Source organism: Fundulus heteroclitus, chromosome 23 (assembly GCF_011125445.2).
Source record: "Fundulus heteroclitus isolate FHET01 chromosome 23, MU-UCD_Fhet_4.1, whole genome shotgun sequence".
Lineage (NCBI taxonomy): Eukaryota > Metazoa > Chordata > Actinopteri > Cyprinodontiformes > Fundulidae > Fundulus > Fundulus heteroclitus.
In genome coordinates this window covers 4,352,200-4,368,133 of record NC_046383.1, presented here as the reverse complement: position 1 = coordinate 4,368,133, position 15,934 = coordinate 4,352,200, and the positions used below count along the sequence as shown (strand labels likewise).

General features: G+C 37.6%; 1 protein-coding gene across 4 annotated transcripts in view; it reads right to left on the bottom strand.

Annotated features, from left to right (window-relative positions):
* Window positions 1-25: 25 nt before the first annotated feature.
* ocrl (OCRL inositol polyphosphate-5-phosphatase) overlaps window positions 26-15,934 on the bottom strand; it is a 29,360-nt gene continuing 13,451 nt past the window's right edge. For 2 of the 4 annotated variants that reach the window (XM_012861786.3, XM_012861789.3), the window contains 16 exons: window positions 14,724-14,825; window positions 14,509-14,623; window positions 13,556-13,672; window positions 13,283-13,464; window positions 12,998-13,109; window positions 12,525-12,634; window positions 10,943-11,078; window positions 9,162-9,272; window positions 8,874-9,039; window positions 8,428-8,657; window positions 7,754-7,777; window positions 6,582-6,701; window positions 4,163-4,247; window positions 3,230-3,357; window positions 2,661-2,772; window positions 26-1,799 (listed from right to left, as the gene is read on the bottom strand). In XM_012861786.3, the coding sequence (XP_012717240.2) occupies window positions 1,675-1,799; window positions 2,661-2,772; window positions 3,230-3,357; window positions 4,163-4,247; window positions 6,582-6,701; window positions 7,754-7,777; window positions 8,428-8,657; window positions 8,874-9,039; window positions 9,162-9,272; window positions 10,943-11,078; window positions 12,525-12,634; window positions 12,998-13,109; window positions 13,283-13,464; window positions 13,556-13,672; window positions 14,509-14,623; window positions 14,724-14,825 (1,975 nt within the window). In that variant the 3' untranslated portion in view covers window positions 26-1,674. Of the gene's footprint in view, window positions 1,800-2,660; window positions 2,773-3,229; window positions 3,358-4,162; window positions 4,248-5,418; window positions 6,091-6,581; window positions 6,702-7,753; window positions 7,778-8,427; window positions 8,658-8,873; window positions 9,040-9,161; window positions 9,273-10,942; window positions 11,079-12,524; window positions 12,635-12,997; window positions 13,110-13,282; window positions 13,465-13,555; window positions 13,673-14,508; window positions 14,624-14,723; window positions 14,826-15,934 lie in introns of those variants that run through there. The other 2 variants (XM_012861787.3, XM_036127068.1) reach the window with 2 other exon arrangements.

Here is a 15,934-nt window from a genome sequence, read left to right as displayed (position 1 = left end):
GAAAATTAAATTAAAAACACAACAATGAACTTTCACGTAGTTTTATTCCTTTTAAATAAATTAGAAAGTACCCAAAATAACATTAGAGTTGCTGTTAAATGTACCATAGATTTATGAAATAAGAAAAAATGGACAGTGATGACGTCAGTTAATGCTACAGTCGCATGTAAAGTTTTATATTTCTGATTACGCTGTCTTTCTAAAGAAACGGTAAATTGTTTCAAATAACTTTCCCCCTCTCAAGCACAAGTGACTGTTTGGCAAAACTCACATTAGTCTCCCCAATAATAACTGCCTGCTTTTTTTTTTTTCACCCTTTAAGTGTATATTCACATCGTCTCCCTGTAGCTTAACATGTTCCGTTTTCCTGTAACCTCGTGTTGGGCCTTCCTGGTACCAGCGCGGTTACGCAAGACACCGATCAGAGGAGACGAGCGCCATGATTATGAAAAACTAAAGCTGACGCATGTCGAGAGAAACCGTTAAAGAGGAAACATTGAATGAAGAGTGGGGGGAAAAAGTTCCTTATTTCTATAACCCCGGGTTATGCAAGAGTAGGAAACGGGGGGAGGAGGAAAAAATAAATTCTGCGGCACAGCTGCTTAAAACTGCACCGCGATGAGCCATTAAACCTTGGTATGTCTGCTCCCCAGGAAAACGCTGCAGCACTTAGAAGAGCTTAACACAGCAAACACTCAATACAACTACGGTATTAGACACGTTGGGGGGGGGCAAGGAGGACACATGTAAACAAACGCAGATATAAACAGTACCACGACGTCACAGAATCTCACCACCGGACAGTCCGACAACGCGTGAAACCCCAAAACCGTCCCTATTTACACTGTTACGACACGTCAAACACCCCGGTGGGGGGGTGTGGGGGGGGGGGGGGGGCAGATCTGCACCCGGCCAGGAAGTTAGTGTGATAAACTGGTTCTGTCAATCTGACAGAACTGAAGGTAAGGAGGACAAACTGTGGTTGGAGAGAAACACGGCAACAATACGCCGTTCTCTGCAATGCAGGTATAAAAGTAAACCAAACGGCAGTAAAAAGAAAAAAAAAAAAAAGGTGCAAACTCAGAAATAAACGTATAAATAACAGATAAAATACAACAGGTATGTTAGTTAATAAATTCAATTGTCTCCTCAGCTAAAATGCAGCAAAAACAAATGATTGTCATTTACTTATCTTAAGCATAAACATTCTTCATAACTGACTTCTATAATTATCCCATTTCAAACTAAATGATGCAACTATATGCCCTATAAAAGCAGGATTCAGTCTCAGCCACGGCAGGAAGCAGCACTCCCGTCTTTAGTGTGAGTCCTTCCCTATGTACACATAGTGTTTCCACATTCACTCGTTGATTTTGGCGTGAGCCCCTCCGGTGAGCTTCAGCAGACCCGACCAGGACCAGTCTCTGCTGGGGGTCGTTACAAAGTGCAGGGGGCGTCGGTTCAAACCTCTCCCAAAAAGCTTCCACATCCATCACCGTGTGTGAACAGAAGACATGACCCCTGCTCAGATCATCCTAGGAAGGTGTGGAGCAGAGAGGCCCCGCCTTGTCTCCAGCGGATGACAGAAATAAAAAGGTGGATCAGTAACACGGTGTGATGCGGGTCTGGGTCGATTGCACCGAGTTGAGCGCCGACGCAGCGAGGATCCCTCGGTTAGTCCTCGTCTGCCGACATGAGGAAACCCAGGATGAAGTTGATGGCTTTCTGCCTTTCGTGTCCCGTCTGCCTGCTGGTCATGCTGGGCGGCGGTCGGATGAGGAGGCTGGCAAAGAGGGTAGCTGAAACACAACATTCATCCATCATTATTCATTCTCATTACAGCAATTCTTGCTTATTTGCTCCGTTCTCATTCATTTCTTTCTTATTTTGTTCGTTTCCCCATTGATTTCCATTCTTTCTCTCTATTCTCTCATTCATCTCCGTTCAATTCTAGCGAGCTCATTTTTTTCCTTTGAGTTAGTTCTCATTTTTTTCCTCTTATAATTCACAATTATATTGGATTTTCATCGATTTGTTTGATTTCATTCTTTTTTATTCTTTAGTTTTCATTGTCATCAATTTCCACTGATTCACATTTGTTTATTTTCCTATTTTCGTTCCTTTTACCTGAAAGACATTTTAAAATTCACTTCTTTACTGCTGCTTTTATTTTTGTTTTGTGTGATTGTCTTTTTTCATTCATTCATTCATTTTCATTTATTTTTTGTCAGTCAGTTGATTTTTCCCACATTTAAGTTTATTCTCACTCATTTTTGTTCCTTTCCATTCGTTCTTCGTCATTCGGTTTCATACGATTGTTTTTTTTTTAGTAAATTTCTCTTCATCCTTGGTAATTTTCCATTAAGTTCACTTGTTCACATGCGTTCATATTCTTGTCAACTAATAGTGTCTCGTTAATTTTCATTTGTTCTGATTCGATTGCAATTTTCTTTCCTCCATCATCATTAACGTGTTTTGGTTATTCATTCATGTTCTTTCATTTAATAATTTTCATTCACTCTTTAACTTCTTTTATTAATTTTCATTAATTCGATAGCTCATTTTCAATCAGTCATTAGTTTTTATTCATTCATTCAGCATACCTTGGAGCACCTCTGCGTTGGGGTGCGTACATTAGACAGACGCGCTCCGTCTCTTACCTATGAGGTTAGCTGTTAGGTTGTTGTTGTTCGAGTGCTTCAGCAGCTCTTTCAGAAAAGACATCAAGTAGCGAAAAACATTTCGATGAGCCCGGGGCAGCTGGGAAATCAACTGTGAACATCAGAGACAGAGCTTGATCATTCAATTGTTTACTTTTTCACTTCAATTGTTCACTTTTAAATCACTGCTGCACCTCACACTGTAATTTAAATTTACTGTAATTTAAAAACTGTATTCTTGCACAAATGCCCTCTGCACAATCAATTCTGCACATATAAATGGTTTTAAAAATACTCACCTGTACACTGTGACTTCTCCTGCATTGTCTACATTTAAATTGTTTACTTTTGAATCACTGCTGCACCTTATACTGTAACTCAATTTTAGTGCAATTTACAAGCTGTACGCAACGAAATTTCGTTCTGTACGCACTCTGTGCATACAAGATGACAAATAAAGTTGTCTAAGTCTCTATTTAAGAGGAACATACCTCTTTCATTGCTATCTTTATCATCACATCAGGTTTAATTTATGTTTGGACCAAACAGACTTCTGGGGGTCTCGGTACCTGCTTGCAGAGGCGGCTGTCATGAGCGCTGTCAAGGCACCGTTGGTAGAGTTCATAACACACCACCGGCTCCGGCAAGGCCTCCAAAAAGATCAGCAGAGCTTCAGCTACAGAGTGGTTACAACCAGCTGGGTGAGAAGTTAGGGAACAACAAGTATTTATGCAGTCCAGTGGAGATGTTTGCATAAACAACTGAATTTTAAAACCCTTTCTGGCCACGTGTCTTCATTTCCTGTCAACAGACATTGAGCTAACTTAGGTTTTTGAATTTAAGGTTCTTTTTAAACAGCACCAAGAACTTAATGTACTAAAATAATACTTCAGTGTTTATTAGCAAGGCTGCATTTCAGTCAAGGTTTAATGCGAGACATCAGTTTGGGACACAAAGAATGCTACAAACATAGCAGGAATTGTGCAAAAGCAGCATTGCTGCCTAAATAGTAAATATTTATATGGGGTTTGTTTTAATTTTTGCCTTAGAGGGTAGCCCATGTGAAACAATGAGACTTATTTTGGTCCCAAACAGCAGTTTATCTCCTCTGAGTTGAGAAATACATCCTAAGTCTGCTGTAAACCATTATCTGTGTTTAGTTGGTAAACCACGTGTTTCTACTGCCAGTAAAGGTTTTTTGTTTTAGCAAACTATAACTTCACCACTGAATTTCAGGTTCTCCTGTAGCATTTTCTCCTAATACTGATTTCCAAATGCTTGGATGTAAACATTGAACAACCTAAAAAAAAAAAATCTGTCAACTTTAAACGCTAAAGTCAATATCAGCATGTGATGCCTGGAGGACTAAAGCAACTTTGTCCGTTAACATCTGAGTACATGATCTTGTTGCCCAGGACAACAACATCTTATTACATCTTTAAAAACAAGCACAGGATTTCATAAAATGCTTTCCATTGGACTGGGCGAGGGTTGGAGGATACGTAGCGACTCCGGGATGCTGGTGTCCAGACAGTCAATGATGCTCTGCAGCTCCTCCTGTAGACCTGGTGTCTGGAACAAGTCCTCCTGGGGGGGGCAGCAACATAAAGGCTTAAATACTTTGGATTTATTAGCAGCCCATTTAGGACCACTCTACTCTGACAAAACTCAATTTACACGGTTATCTATATTGATAATAAAAAATAAATGCATCCTAAAACACTGCTTCTTCAAGTCAATGTGCTTAGACAACAGAATAAAAGCAAAACTTTATGTTATATATCACTTATAAGAAAACATGTCATTTTACATCGCTTAAACTAATGCGAGTGTGTGCACCTCAAAGGTTTCTCGTTGTTCACAGAAGCTACAGCATTTTCTTTGGTATGCACCGCCTGGGCTCTTTTTCATAAAGTCGATGTAACGAAATCTAAATTATTTTTGTTTTTGATTTATTAGGGTAACATGGTCATCTTTAAAAAAAACAAAAGTGTGGGTTTTTACATAAATATGCTGATCTTTATAATTTTCTGAACCCAGTTAAAACTAACTGGCAGCATTTGTTTCATCGGCCTCTATCAACGCTGGTCTGCACCGCTTTACTATGTTGGTTCGGTTTATTGCCGTTTGTTTGCTCTACGGTTCCAGCATTTCAGATCAGCTTGACTGAAGCTGAACAGAACCCTTTATTAGTTTTTAACTTGATTCATTATCAGACTTGCTGCTGTGTTTGAGATTAGCGTTCTGGTGATGACCCAGGTCCTGCCCACACAGATGGCCCCCAAACTTTGACTACATGAATTAATGGCTGGTGTCCTGAGGCTGCACCGCCATGGTTTGACAGTTCATGTGGGCAGTTTATGCTTTTCTCGAAAAATGGTGCTGTGGATTATGGTCAAACATCTCTACTTTGGTCAATCAGATGTAACATAGCAGACTTAAACATGCTGCAAGTAAAACCAAACAAGTCTTCTTAAGCCTTTCTAAAACTGTCCTGTCATAAACGTTACAATTTAACCTAAATGACACCCGTTGATGAAGCTTTTGACTTTTTTGGCTATTTCTGTGGATGCTGATTGGTCTTAGCTTGACTGAATTTACTGACATGGAGACTGGCAGCTGTACCAAATACTTACCTACTGTAAATAATCCCTTTCAGTATAGAGTGACGCACTTGATTTTTTTTTGGAAATGACATTTTAAACCTTTCCAGATTGATGGGCAACAACAATCGTTACTCTGTGGCCACAGAGTAACGATCAGACAGTATAGAATATTTTGTCTCTTTTTGTTTAACTTGGAAGTCAAACTAACATTTTTACCTTAATGCATAAGTCTCTGTGATGATAATCTAAGGCCATTGGCAAATAACTTTTGACTTATTTCTGAAGTCTCTTGTAAAATTTGTGAGTGACAGGTTGCGGTTTATTGGGCTCATAAAGTCACTTATTTGGACAACAAAATAAACAACTACGAACAATAAATAGACTGGCTCGCCCTGCGTTACAGAGAGAGAGATGGCCACTATCCATTCACACACATTTCTCTCTCTGTCTCTGCTATTTTCAAACGATCCTGTAGGGGGAGTGCCACTCTCTACTTAATTCTGCTTTAAAGAAAATGTATTTTTAGCTTGATAACAACCGAACAATTTTTCCTAGGATCTTAACTGTATGTAATACATTATTGTTGTACATAATGTAAGCTATTAGTTGTACAGAATAGATCTAATAACATGGTTCTTACACACTTTTCATGTCAAATTTCTTAAAGTACAAGCCTTATGAACAAACAAAACAAAGGAGGAATAAAAAAGGAAAGATGGCAGGAATAAAACAAGTCACAAGGAAGTAATGTAAAACATATGGATGGAAGGACAGAGTGAAGGAAAGGACAGATAGAGCAAGGAAATAAGGACGTAAGGAGGGAGCTAGGAAGGATGGACACAAAAAAGGAAAGATCAAAAGGTAGGAAGGACAACATTTGACAATTGGATGGATTAAAGTCTGGAAATGCAATAATTTTTCCTCTACTTTTAGTTTCTTTTTCCATACTAGTCCAGACCGGTAAGTTGATGAAATGAAACTCCAGACTACATAGAAACCTTCTAAAAATATGTATTATTTTGTTGCTGAACCATTTCCTGTAAAAATAGATGACCTGTCCTCAGAAATCAGTTCAACTTTTAAAAAAAAAAAGAAAAAAAAAAAAGAACTGAAAGAACAAATTATCTGTTGCCTTTATTGCTTGTTCATGTTTAACAGCCTCTTACTGTTCAGCATAAAATCTTCTATCGTTTGTTTTATTACTGAGGTCGAAAACTGTTTGTTTTTTTTTTGTTCTTTTTTGTTTTTAATGGGCATAAACACATAAAAAAAGCATCTGCAGTTCATCATTTTTAATTAGCGTGAACCTTCTCACCTGATCGCAGGATTTGGTGAAGAGGTGGTTGACCAGGATCCACACCTCTTTAGGGATCTTCAGAGGTTTATCTTCCGGATTTCCTCCATCCACCAACAGAAGGTTCATCACTGACTTTTCCTGAATAGAAGAAAACGTTTCCATTTCAATCACAAAAAAGCTTTTTTTTTTTAATATAAAAACAACAACGCTTGTAAATAAGTGAGGAATAGTAAGGTGAGGATTATTTCTGAGATCCGGCGTTTTGAAGTTGAGTCATTTCACTAAGCTGGATATCATGTTCTTTTTGTCTCTGCAAATGGATCATTGGGACCCATGAGAGAAGTCCAAAAATATCCCCCGCTAGTCAGGCTGCTCATGTAGAAAAGGGAAAACAGGAGAGGACAATGAGGACGATTAATCTAAATGAAGAACAGAAGCTTCTACAGGAAAACAGGACTTTTAGAAATCTTCTTCAAATTACCTTTAACCCCTGGAGCACCAAAGCTGTGTAGGAGCTTCAAAATGAGCTTTAACGTGCGTCTAACTCTCACTGGACATGTTTCCCCTGTATCTTCCATGAGCAACATGATATTTAAAGGTTAACTGATCCATGCAGACACATACAACCTGGACTGGGTCCGTTCTGACCGGCGAGATCAGATTTTAGAAACAAATTACAAATAAGCTTAATTTTCTTGAAAAATCTGCTTCTCATGTCTGGTAACACTGGATATAACGATACCAGGTCAACTAGAGGGGATTATTAAGCCATATGAAGATAAAAGTTGGTGTATGAATGGTAGAAAAGCTAGCATATTGTTTTTTTAATGTTGGTCTCTAGTTATGGTGACATAATAACACAAACAGCTGTAATTATCTTTAAACGTAACGTGAATCTCTATATTAGTGGGGCAGGATTTTAAACTGTACAATAAACCTTTTACCAGTCAAATAAATCATTAAAAGCCTAAAACTAATGAGTTTCATGCCAGTGAACCAAAACTTTAGATCTGCATCATGACCCAACATCACTGATTTTAAAATTACTTGAACGCATTTGCTGTTGCTATGAGGACAAATGAGGTCAATACTGTGTCATAAAAAAAAAAAAGATAAACGCCAGACTCCTATCTGCGGTGATGCTGATGTCTTTGTGCCCGAGAGCAGATTGGGTTCTGTAAATGATTTACCTTCTCTGTACCGCTGTCCTCTCCCTGAGCAAGAAGTCAGCCCACAACCACAGCAGAGAAATGAGCAAGAGGAGGAGGAGGAGGCAGTGTAGGGAAAACAGAGAAGGGAGAAAAGAGATGCATAAAAGCAGATTAAAGAAAATATAATAATCTCTCAATGCTTTGATATAATCTGTCAAGAAGGGAAGTCGAATAGTTGGAAAACACAGGGATGATTGCACCAGCTTGTTCCAAGGTTTGATCAGGTAAGGTGGAAATATACTGAAAACCTAAAGGAGGTGACCGTGTGAAGACAAGACAACTCTTAATGTGACACAAACTACAGTGGGTCCAAACTGAATCAAATTTCCTAGCTTTTTTAGGAGGTCCTGTCCGATGTTTTTGCTACTTCCTTGTTCGCTCGGCACAAGTTGAGACATTTAATGGCTTCTAAAGATAGACCGATTTGTGACTGAGTTTACCCTGAAGGAAAGAATAGGCCCTCACATGTTTGCATGCAGCTCTCAGGTAGCAAAGCAAGTACTGGTCACAGCTTTCTGATTATATCTAAACCCTTTCACAACAACAACAACAACAAAAAAAATCTATTCCAATCAAAACAACGCACATAAGCTTGCTAAACCAGCAGGTTGTAAACGCTGTGACGGCATCCCACCTGTTATGCCTTCCCTTACCAGGTCAATGAGATTGGTCACCTCTCTGACCGGCTTCTTTATGCGACACAGAGTCTCCAGTGAAGTGCCAAAGCAGCTGGACAGGTAGTTCCCGGAGATGGTGATGAAGTAGTCTTTGCCGCGGTCCAAATGGAGCACCAGGATGTCGTAAATAGTGTCTTGTCCAGAGTTTAGCAGGGTGACAGCGTCCTTACTTACATACACCTCCAGATAGATTTCCAGGGTCTCACCTGTTCAGAGAGACGAGAAGCAGGAGGACATTTACTCTTTAGGAAGCGTGCAATGTTCTGGTTTTGCTTCCTTCTCATCTAGAGAAATACAAGATGCATGAATAGGATTCAAACTAAACCCTTAATATGAAAAAAAAAATACTTAACATATAAACTCTGGTTTAACAGGAGGAAGAAACTTCATTAGGATCATTGGGGGGGGAAAAAAGGACTTACTTGGTTCCAAGAACCCCTCGTTTGGTTCGGCACGGAGCCACGGCTTGCAATAGTTCGGATCGTTTGGTTTGGGGATGAAGGCAAAGTGACATGGTACCTGCCCATCGTTTTTAATAAGGAAGCGCTCCTTCTGAAGCTGCCGGAATTTGACATCCTTAAACGTGAACTGCAAGGAGGAAAAAGCATATTAATCTTAGCTTTGCAAAGGATTTTAGCTGATTTCTCTGATTCTGAGAAAGGTTTTACTGATGTTTTGGTTAATATCAGAAACATGTTCAGTATAATTACATCTATCCTGCTCAGAGATACAGAAGGAAGGCAGTCATTCTCCATTCGGTCCATGGCTCGAACAATATCCTCAAACACCCTTTTTTGCCGCTGCTCATCAACAACTTTCACCTGTTACACAAACAGACAGAAAACAAAATTGACTTACAATAAACAAATCCCTATTACCTTTTTGCTGCCAATAACATTCCTACCTTCATTACAGCTAAAAACCAATAGCCCCCTAAAACAACGATTCTCAACATACAAACTCCAACCTGGATTAAGCAGTAAAAATTCAACCATACAGCTCCTTTAACACCAGCTGTTAATAATCATGATGTAGAGATTGCAGTAGAACAGGTTTTGTACACGCGGTTAAATGAAGCTGCAAAAGAAAACGTGTCATTAACCGACTTTTTAAACAAGGCGTATCCACTGCAAAAACAGAACTAAAAATAAGTACAATTTTCTTGAAATTAGTGTATTTGTCCTTGATTTGAGCAGGTAAATAAGATTATCTGCCAATGGAACGAGTAATTTTACCCCTAAAATAAGATAATTAGATATAATGCACTGGTAATAAGATGATGGAGATGAGTTCTTCCTATTTTAAGTGCAAAAATCTTATTCCATTGGCAGATTATCTTATTTACCTGCTCAAATAAAGGACAAATACACTAATTTCAAGAAGATTTTAACTTATTTTAGTTCTGTTTTTGCAGTGGAAGACAGCTAACATTAGCCTAGCATCTTAGCAAACTTCTCCCTGTACAAAGATCTTCGACAGAGTGAGACGCTCACTTACTGAGACTTTTTTGCTCTATACACTATGTCCTTTTGGGTATAAACGATGAAGTTAGTTGTATTTTAGAGGAAATAAAGTCATGTCAGAACATTATAGCAGCTTTCTATAACAGAGTTAACGGCGGAGCAGAAACGGCTGTCCAGAAATCCCCAGAAGACAAAATATCAAAGTGTTTGGGGAAAAAATAAAATTTTATGGATAATTATAAAGGCATAGCACAATCAATCCTACTGCAGAAACGTAATATTGGTATGATGAAGTGGGAATTTTGAGTTTGCATCTTTCAGTTACCATCTTCTTTACTACTTTCTTAACAAAAACAGCAAAAGCCAACTGGCATGTTGATTTTTAAGAGCTATACAAAAACAATAAACTAATCCCAAACAAATTTCAATCGAGTTTGGCTAATTTTCAACACACCTGCAGGAGTTTCTGACATGATTACATTTCTTAATTTAAATTTTTTTTTTTTTTAAACTATGCATTTTTAAAAGTTAAAAGAAAACAAACAGGATTTGGTATTAAAAAAAAAAAAAAAAATTAGGCAGTTCATTCGAGGTACAAAATAAATAAAAATTTCCTTTTCTCCACGTCGTTGCTCTGTCTTCTATGATTATTTAGATATCTGTATGCTTTACCAAAGTTTTTAATCTTAAAATTTCTTGTTGCACTTCAGATCCAGTTTACATATTTTCTTTAGTCTTGTGTGGTAACAATAGGAACTTTATTAGCACTGTAAAAAACTGACCAAGTTAGATCAGTGTGTACAGTTTACTGTCAAGAATTACAAGAGCTTAGGGTCACAATTAAAACAATTAGACATTATGGTCCATTTGTTTTGCATGGAAACTATAGGAAAATGTATTATAAGTGATTCTCCTCACTACTTGTTCTGGACTTCTTGTTATCTAGAAATGTTGGACCTTTAAATGTAAAAATTTGACAACCGCTTCCCTTCAGGGAATCGTCAGATAGCTGCTATTTGACATCTTACCCCAATTTTGAAGAGAGAGCTGACAGGCTTGTGGTCACTCGTTTTCATCTGCATGTGACTCCTGTATTTAAGCTGCTGGACGTTGCCTCCCCTCCAAAGAATCCTATCACACCATGCAGGGATCCGGCACTTCCCACTGCAGGAAGCAGATAACGAGGAAAATGCGTAGAAACAGACATAAAGCACACAAAGAACTGCAAACTCAGGGCTGTAAAACGTTTTATCCGGTGAATAGTGAACTAACGGGCCAGTTTGTGGCAAAAAAATTAGGCAGAAAAGTCTAAGAAAAGAACCCAGGTTTAATTCGCCACTTCTCTTATTCTAATCAGTGGCATTCACCTAATAATATCTGACAACAGAAAAAAAAACTAGTTTTTCCTAGTTTTCTTCCAATATTGTATGGATTGGATAACCATTAAATGCGGAAATGAAACACTTTGTTGAGCTTTTGCAAAATGTTTAATCTTTTAAGTCAATTTAGCAACAAAATGACTGTTCCTGAGTTAAATTTGAACAATCACTTAATAAAAGACTAACAGAGGTGCACAGCTAATTTTTTCCAATCTGTAAACACACAACACTGTTAGCGCTACTAGATTATGCTGACAACGCTCTCCAGTGTAGATGCTGTTACTAAGGGAAAAGAAATTAAAGTTTGATTTTTTTCAGTGTCTGTGATTTGGTTAAAAATAAGTTAAAGGAACCACAGAATCTTAAGCAGCTTTTGAAAAGGAAACTGCTTTTAGTACGGCATGATTACAGTTTATTCAAGCGGCAGGAGAACAACACCGTCAGCAGAAAGCAGAGACTTATTTATAGAAGAAGTGCTTAATTTGATCTTTTTGGGCTTTCAGCCTTGCTGGATATGAAAATCTTGCAAGTCTTTTGGAAATTTCAGATGTAGGATAAGGATCTATATTTTTTTTAATATACAGGTTTGTGTAGGTAGAAAAATGGAGGGAATCCAAATGGTAAATTCATATTCTGGGTGGCATTTTTGTCGGGACTTAAAGGTGAGATAAGGTCAAGGACAGGGCCGGATGATAATTCAGTAATATATATAGATTGATAGATATGGTGTTGTCTATCGAGAGAAAAAAAGGGTTGATAAAAAGTGCAATAGAAAAACAGTTGCCCTTCCTTTTGCATTATAGCCTGTTATGTAGGTTATTACTGCAGGAATTAAATCCTCCCAACCAATCACAAACCAAGGAACCAAGCCCTGCCCCCTTCAAAGAGTTCAAAGAGCATGTGTTCTTTTTCTTTTTTCAAAAACTTGCAGTTTTGGTTAAATAAAGGGTTGAGTTTGAATTCAGTGTTTGTGTGTTCTTTATCTAAAAATGGGTCATTATAAAAACAGCAAAAAAATGGCATGGGCTACACTTAAATATATGTTTTGCATTTTTTGATAATCGATATCGATCAATATGATTTCTATTTTATCAATATGCTTGTTTCTATATCGTCCAGCCCTAGTCAAGGATATCTGTAATTGTGTTTTTATGTCTAACTGATTTATAAACCTTAAAACAGAACTCAGCAACAGAAACAGAAAATCTGATTAAACAAAATATGGCTTTACCTCGAGTCCCATCGATCCGTTTTGGTGTCATACTTGTATGTGGGAATGAAGTTGATTTCTCCCTCCATGAAGTCTGAGAAGGCCCTTTTGGTCTGCCTCTGAATGTTCAGCTACATGTGGAAAGGGCCAACAATTTCATTCAACTCGGAAAACCAGGTTGTTCTTTATTAACCAAACGCAAAAGGAATAAAACCTACGAAAATGTAATTATTCTACCTGTAAAAAAAAAAACACCTACTACATGCAAACTGTTTGAAATCTGCTTTTAGGTACAACTAAGCTTGAGCTTCTCAAATGCAAGCCAGAGCTCAACCTGAGCAGCTGCACAACAACTTCAGGTTAGAAATTCCAACCACAAAAAAAAAAAGCATAAAATGTTTGCCTTGCATTACTAATTTTAGGTCTAATAGATCATATAGGCAGGGACGTTTGTGTTCCAGCTTTCCTTGGTGCATGCTGACCGTGTCCATTACCTGATCAAACTCCTGCAGCTTCTTTAGCGCATTCTCAGCAATGAGATGTTTGACTTCTGCTGCATCGTACAGGAAGAGACGGTAGTTTAGGTCTCCAAGCCAGATTACTACACTGAGACACACAAAACCCAACATACCAGGTTTTAAACAAGACATGTACAGAATTCATTTGATAGTAATTATGATTATTCTCACAGTCTGGCTGGTTACGCTTAAATAAAGCTGTGCTCTAAAAAAAAAAAAACTAAACTGAAACAAGAGGACGTGAACGGTTGGGGGACTCACTCGTGTTTGACGATACTCAGAGGAGGGTAGTCCAGTAAGTGGAAGGTCATACGGGCACAGATGTCTCTGTAGTCCTGATTCCTGCGCTCAAAGTCTTCTGTGTGGGCCGCCAGGTGGCAGTTGACGATGCAGAAGCTGGTGTTGTGGAACACGAACCTAACAGCGACGCCTCCTTTGTTCCCCTAAAACAGCAATTAAACAATTCACTAATTCATCAGATCTCCGTCAGATTATTAGAAGGCAGCAAATTAGGCAACTTCAGCGTAAACAAACCATTTTCCCCATGATTCCTGTCCCCACGTGCTCTGCGGCCAACTCCTTAATGTACTTCTTGTGCTTCTTTTTGACGAAGACCACAAGCATCATCCCAACAAGCCGGATCGTCCGAATCTGCAGGTGGTATTATTTTTTATAATTATTCACTATTTTACACGTTTCTGAGAACAAACTTAGATTTTTTTTTACTTGCGTTTCTTTACCAACACTGTTCCAACATATTCACACTGCAAAAAGCTAACCAAAAGTAAATAAAATTTTATTGAAATGATCTTAATTTGAGCAGGCAAGTTTAAATAATCTGCCAATGGAATGAAATTTTTGTACTTCAAATAGAAACAACTCATCTCCATCTTCTTATTTCAAATGCAATATATCTAATTACCTATATCTCATCTATTGGCAAATAATCTTATTTACCTGCTCAAATCTAGGAAAATGCATTCATTTCAAGAAGGTTTTACTTGCTTTCAGTTCCACTTTTGCAGTGTACCCATCATTTCTAAAATCCAAGGTTAAAATTTTAAAGGGTTTTTTCTCAGTTTTGCTGCCCTTTTTAAAGCAAAAAACAATGTAAATGTATAGTGTACATTGTCCACAGCATGTGAACCTCATTATAATGTAATGTTTATTTTGTAAACCATTCTTGTTTTTGGTCTGGACAAACTTTGTCCTAAAAGCTACAACTGGTTTAATTAAATAGCTGTTTAAGCTCAATAAGTCTTGAGTAAATAACTCTGTAAATCAATGCCTGTGTTTTAGTTAAGTCTAATATGAAAAACAGTCTGCTTCTTTGAGCGATTTATTGTGTGAAATAGATTTTTTTTTTTTATCTTTTTGAAAATATAATAAAGTGTGGTAGCACTAATGCTTTCTGCACATGACGATACTGAAATAAATGCTATACTTCTGCACACAATCCAAACACTGACAACGAAGCTGTTACTCGCCTTTTTGTAGTCGGCCTTTCTATGCAAGTTCCTCTCCACAGCTTCGACCCAGACCTGCTCTTTGGAAGAGTCCATGTAGAAAAACGCCTCCGTGCTCAGGTCCAATTCTTGAAAACTAGAATCATAATTAAAGGTATTATATTTTTAATATGAGCATAAGGTAATCAGGTTTATTTCATGGGCAGAGAAAAGCTTAATCTAAATTGCTCACTGACCCAATGGCATAAATATCAGGAGGATCGGGGTCACAGCAGAGCCAGGGCTCAAGACTGCTGTCTGGAGACTGTCCGTTCACATTCCAGGTTCCTATAAAGAAACTGGAAAAACCACATGCAATGTTTGGTAAATTCAATCCTGCAGCTTTTAATGGGGAAAAAAATGCACATTTAAAATATTTCACCAATATTTGATACTACTTAAAAACAAATTTCAATAATTGTATTTTTTTAAATAAAAAATTAAACGCATCTGTTACCCAAAAGATTTGTCACAAAAATGTTCAATTGCTTTTTAATACAAACACTGACGTGGTCAATCACATGGCGGCAACTTGATGCATTCGGCAATCTATACTAATGCATTCCTGACTCAAAAGGCTGAGTTCTCTCATTAGCGCTCATTCAGCGCTGCAGACGCCTGGTAACAAGCCCCTCATTTGGAGATAGGATGCATTTAAAAACGTGCAGGACTGCAGGGCCCCTGTGAACGAGGACTTTCAGATCATCACCAAAGATAAATCGTCAAAATGCCACTGGAAATATGAGAAAAAAATATCCAAAAGGATTTTTAATTCATTATGGAGTATAATTTAACATACCATTGTTTATTGAAGTGTAAATTAAACTACTAGATGCGCCTTTCCATATTTTATTCTTTTAGGGGATGCATGGCTAATTTCCTATCAGAAATAAACTTTTGGTTTATTTTTAGGCTGAAAGCGCGATATACAATATTTATCTCAATGTTTTTGTTTTTTTTCATGAAGTAATTATTAAAAAGGCATCTCTGAATGCCTTTATTCCATATGCCAAATATTTTTTGATACACTAGAGTAAGGCTGGACAATTAATCACATTTGCAATATAGTCGCAATTTTTAAAAATGCATTTTGCAAATTGCAGGGGCCTGCAATTTTTGGATATGTAACAATTTAACGGATCAGACGCATTCTTTAGGTGTTGATGGTGTGTTTAAAGTGGGTTTGCCTCCATATGGAAGGGAAAAGAGTTGCAGCAGTGAGATAATGTAAATTTATTATTTGTTTTAGAGTATATATATATATATATATATATATATATATATATATATATAAATAATCATATGTTTTTACCAGAAACTTTCAGGAATCTCACCATAGCATTAAGTCGCGGTCAAACCGTTTAATACATAGACTTGTTTGTTGGTTGCACTTTATATTCAACAGAGT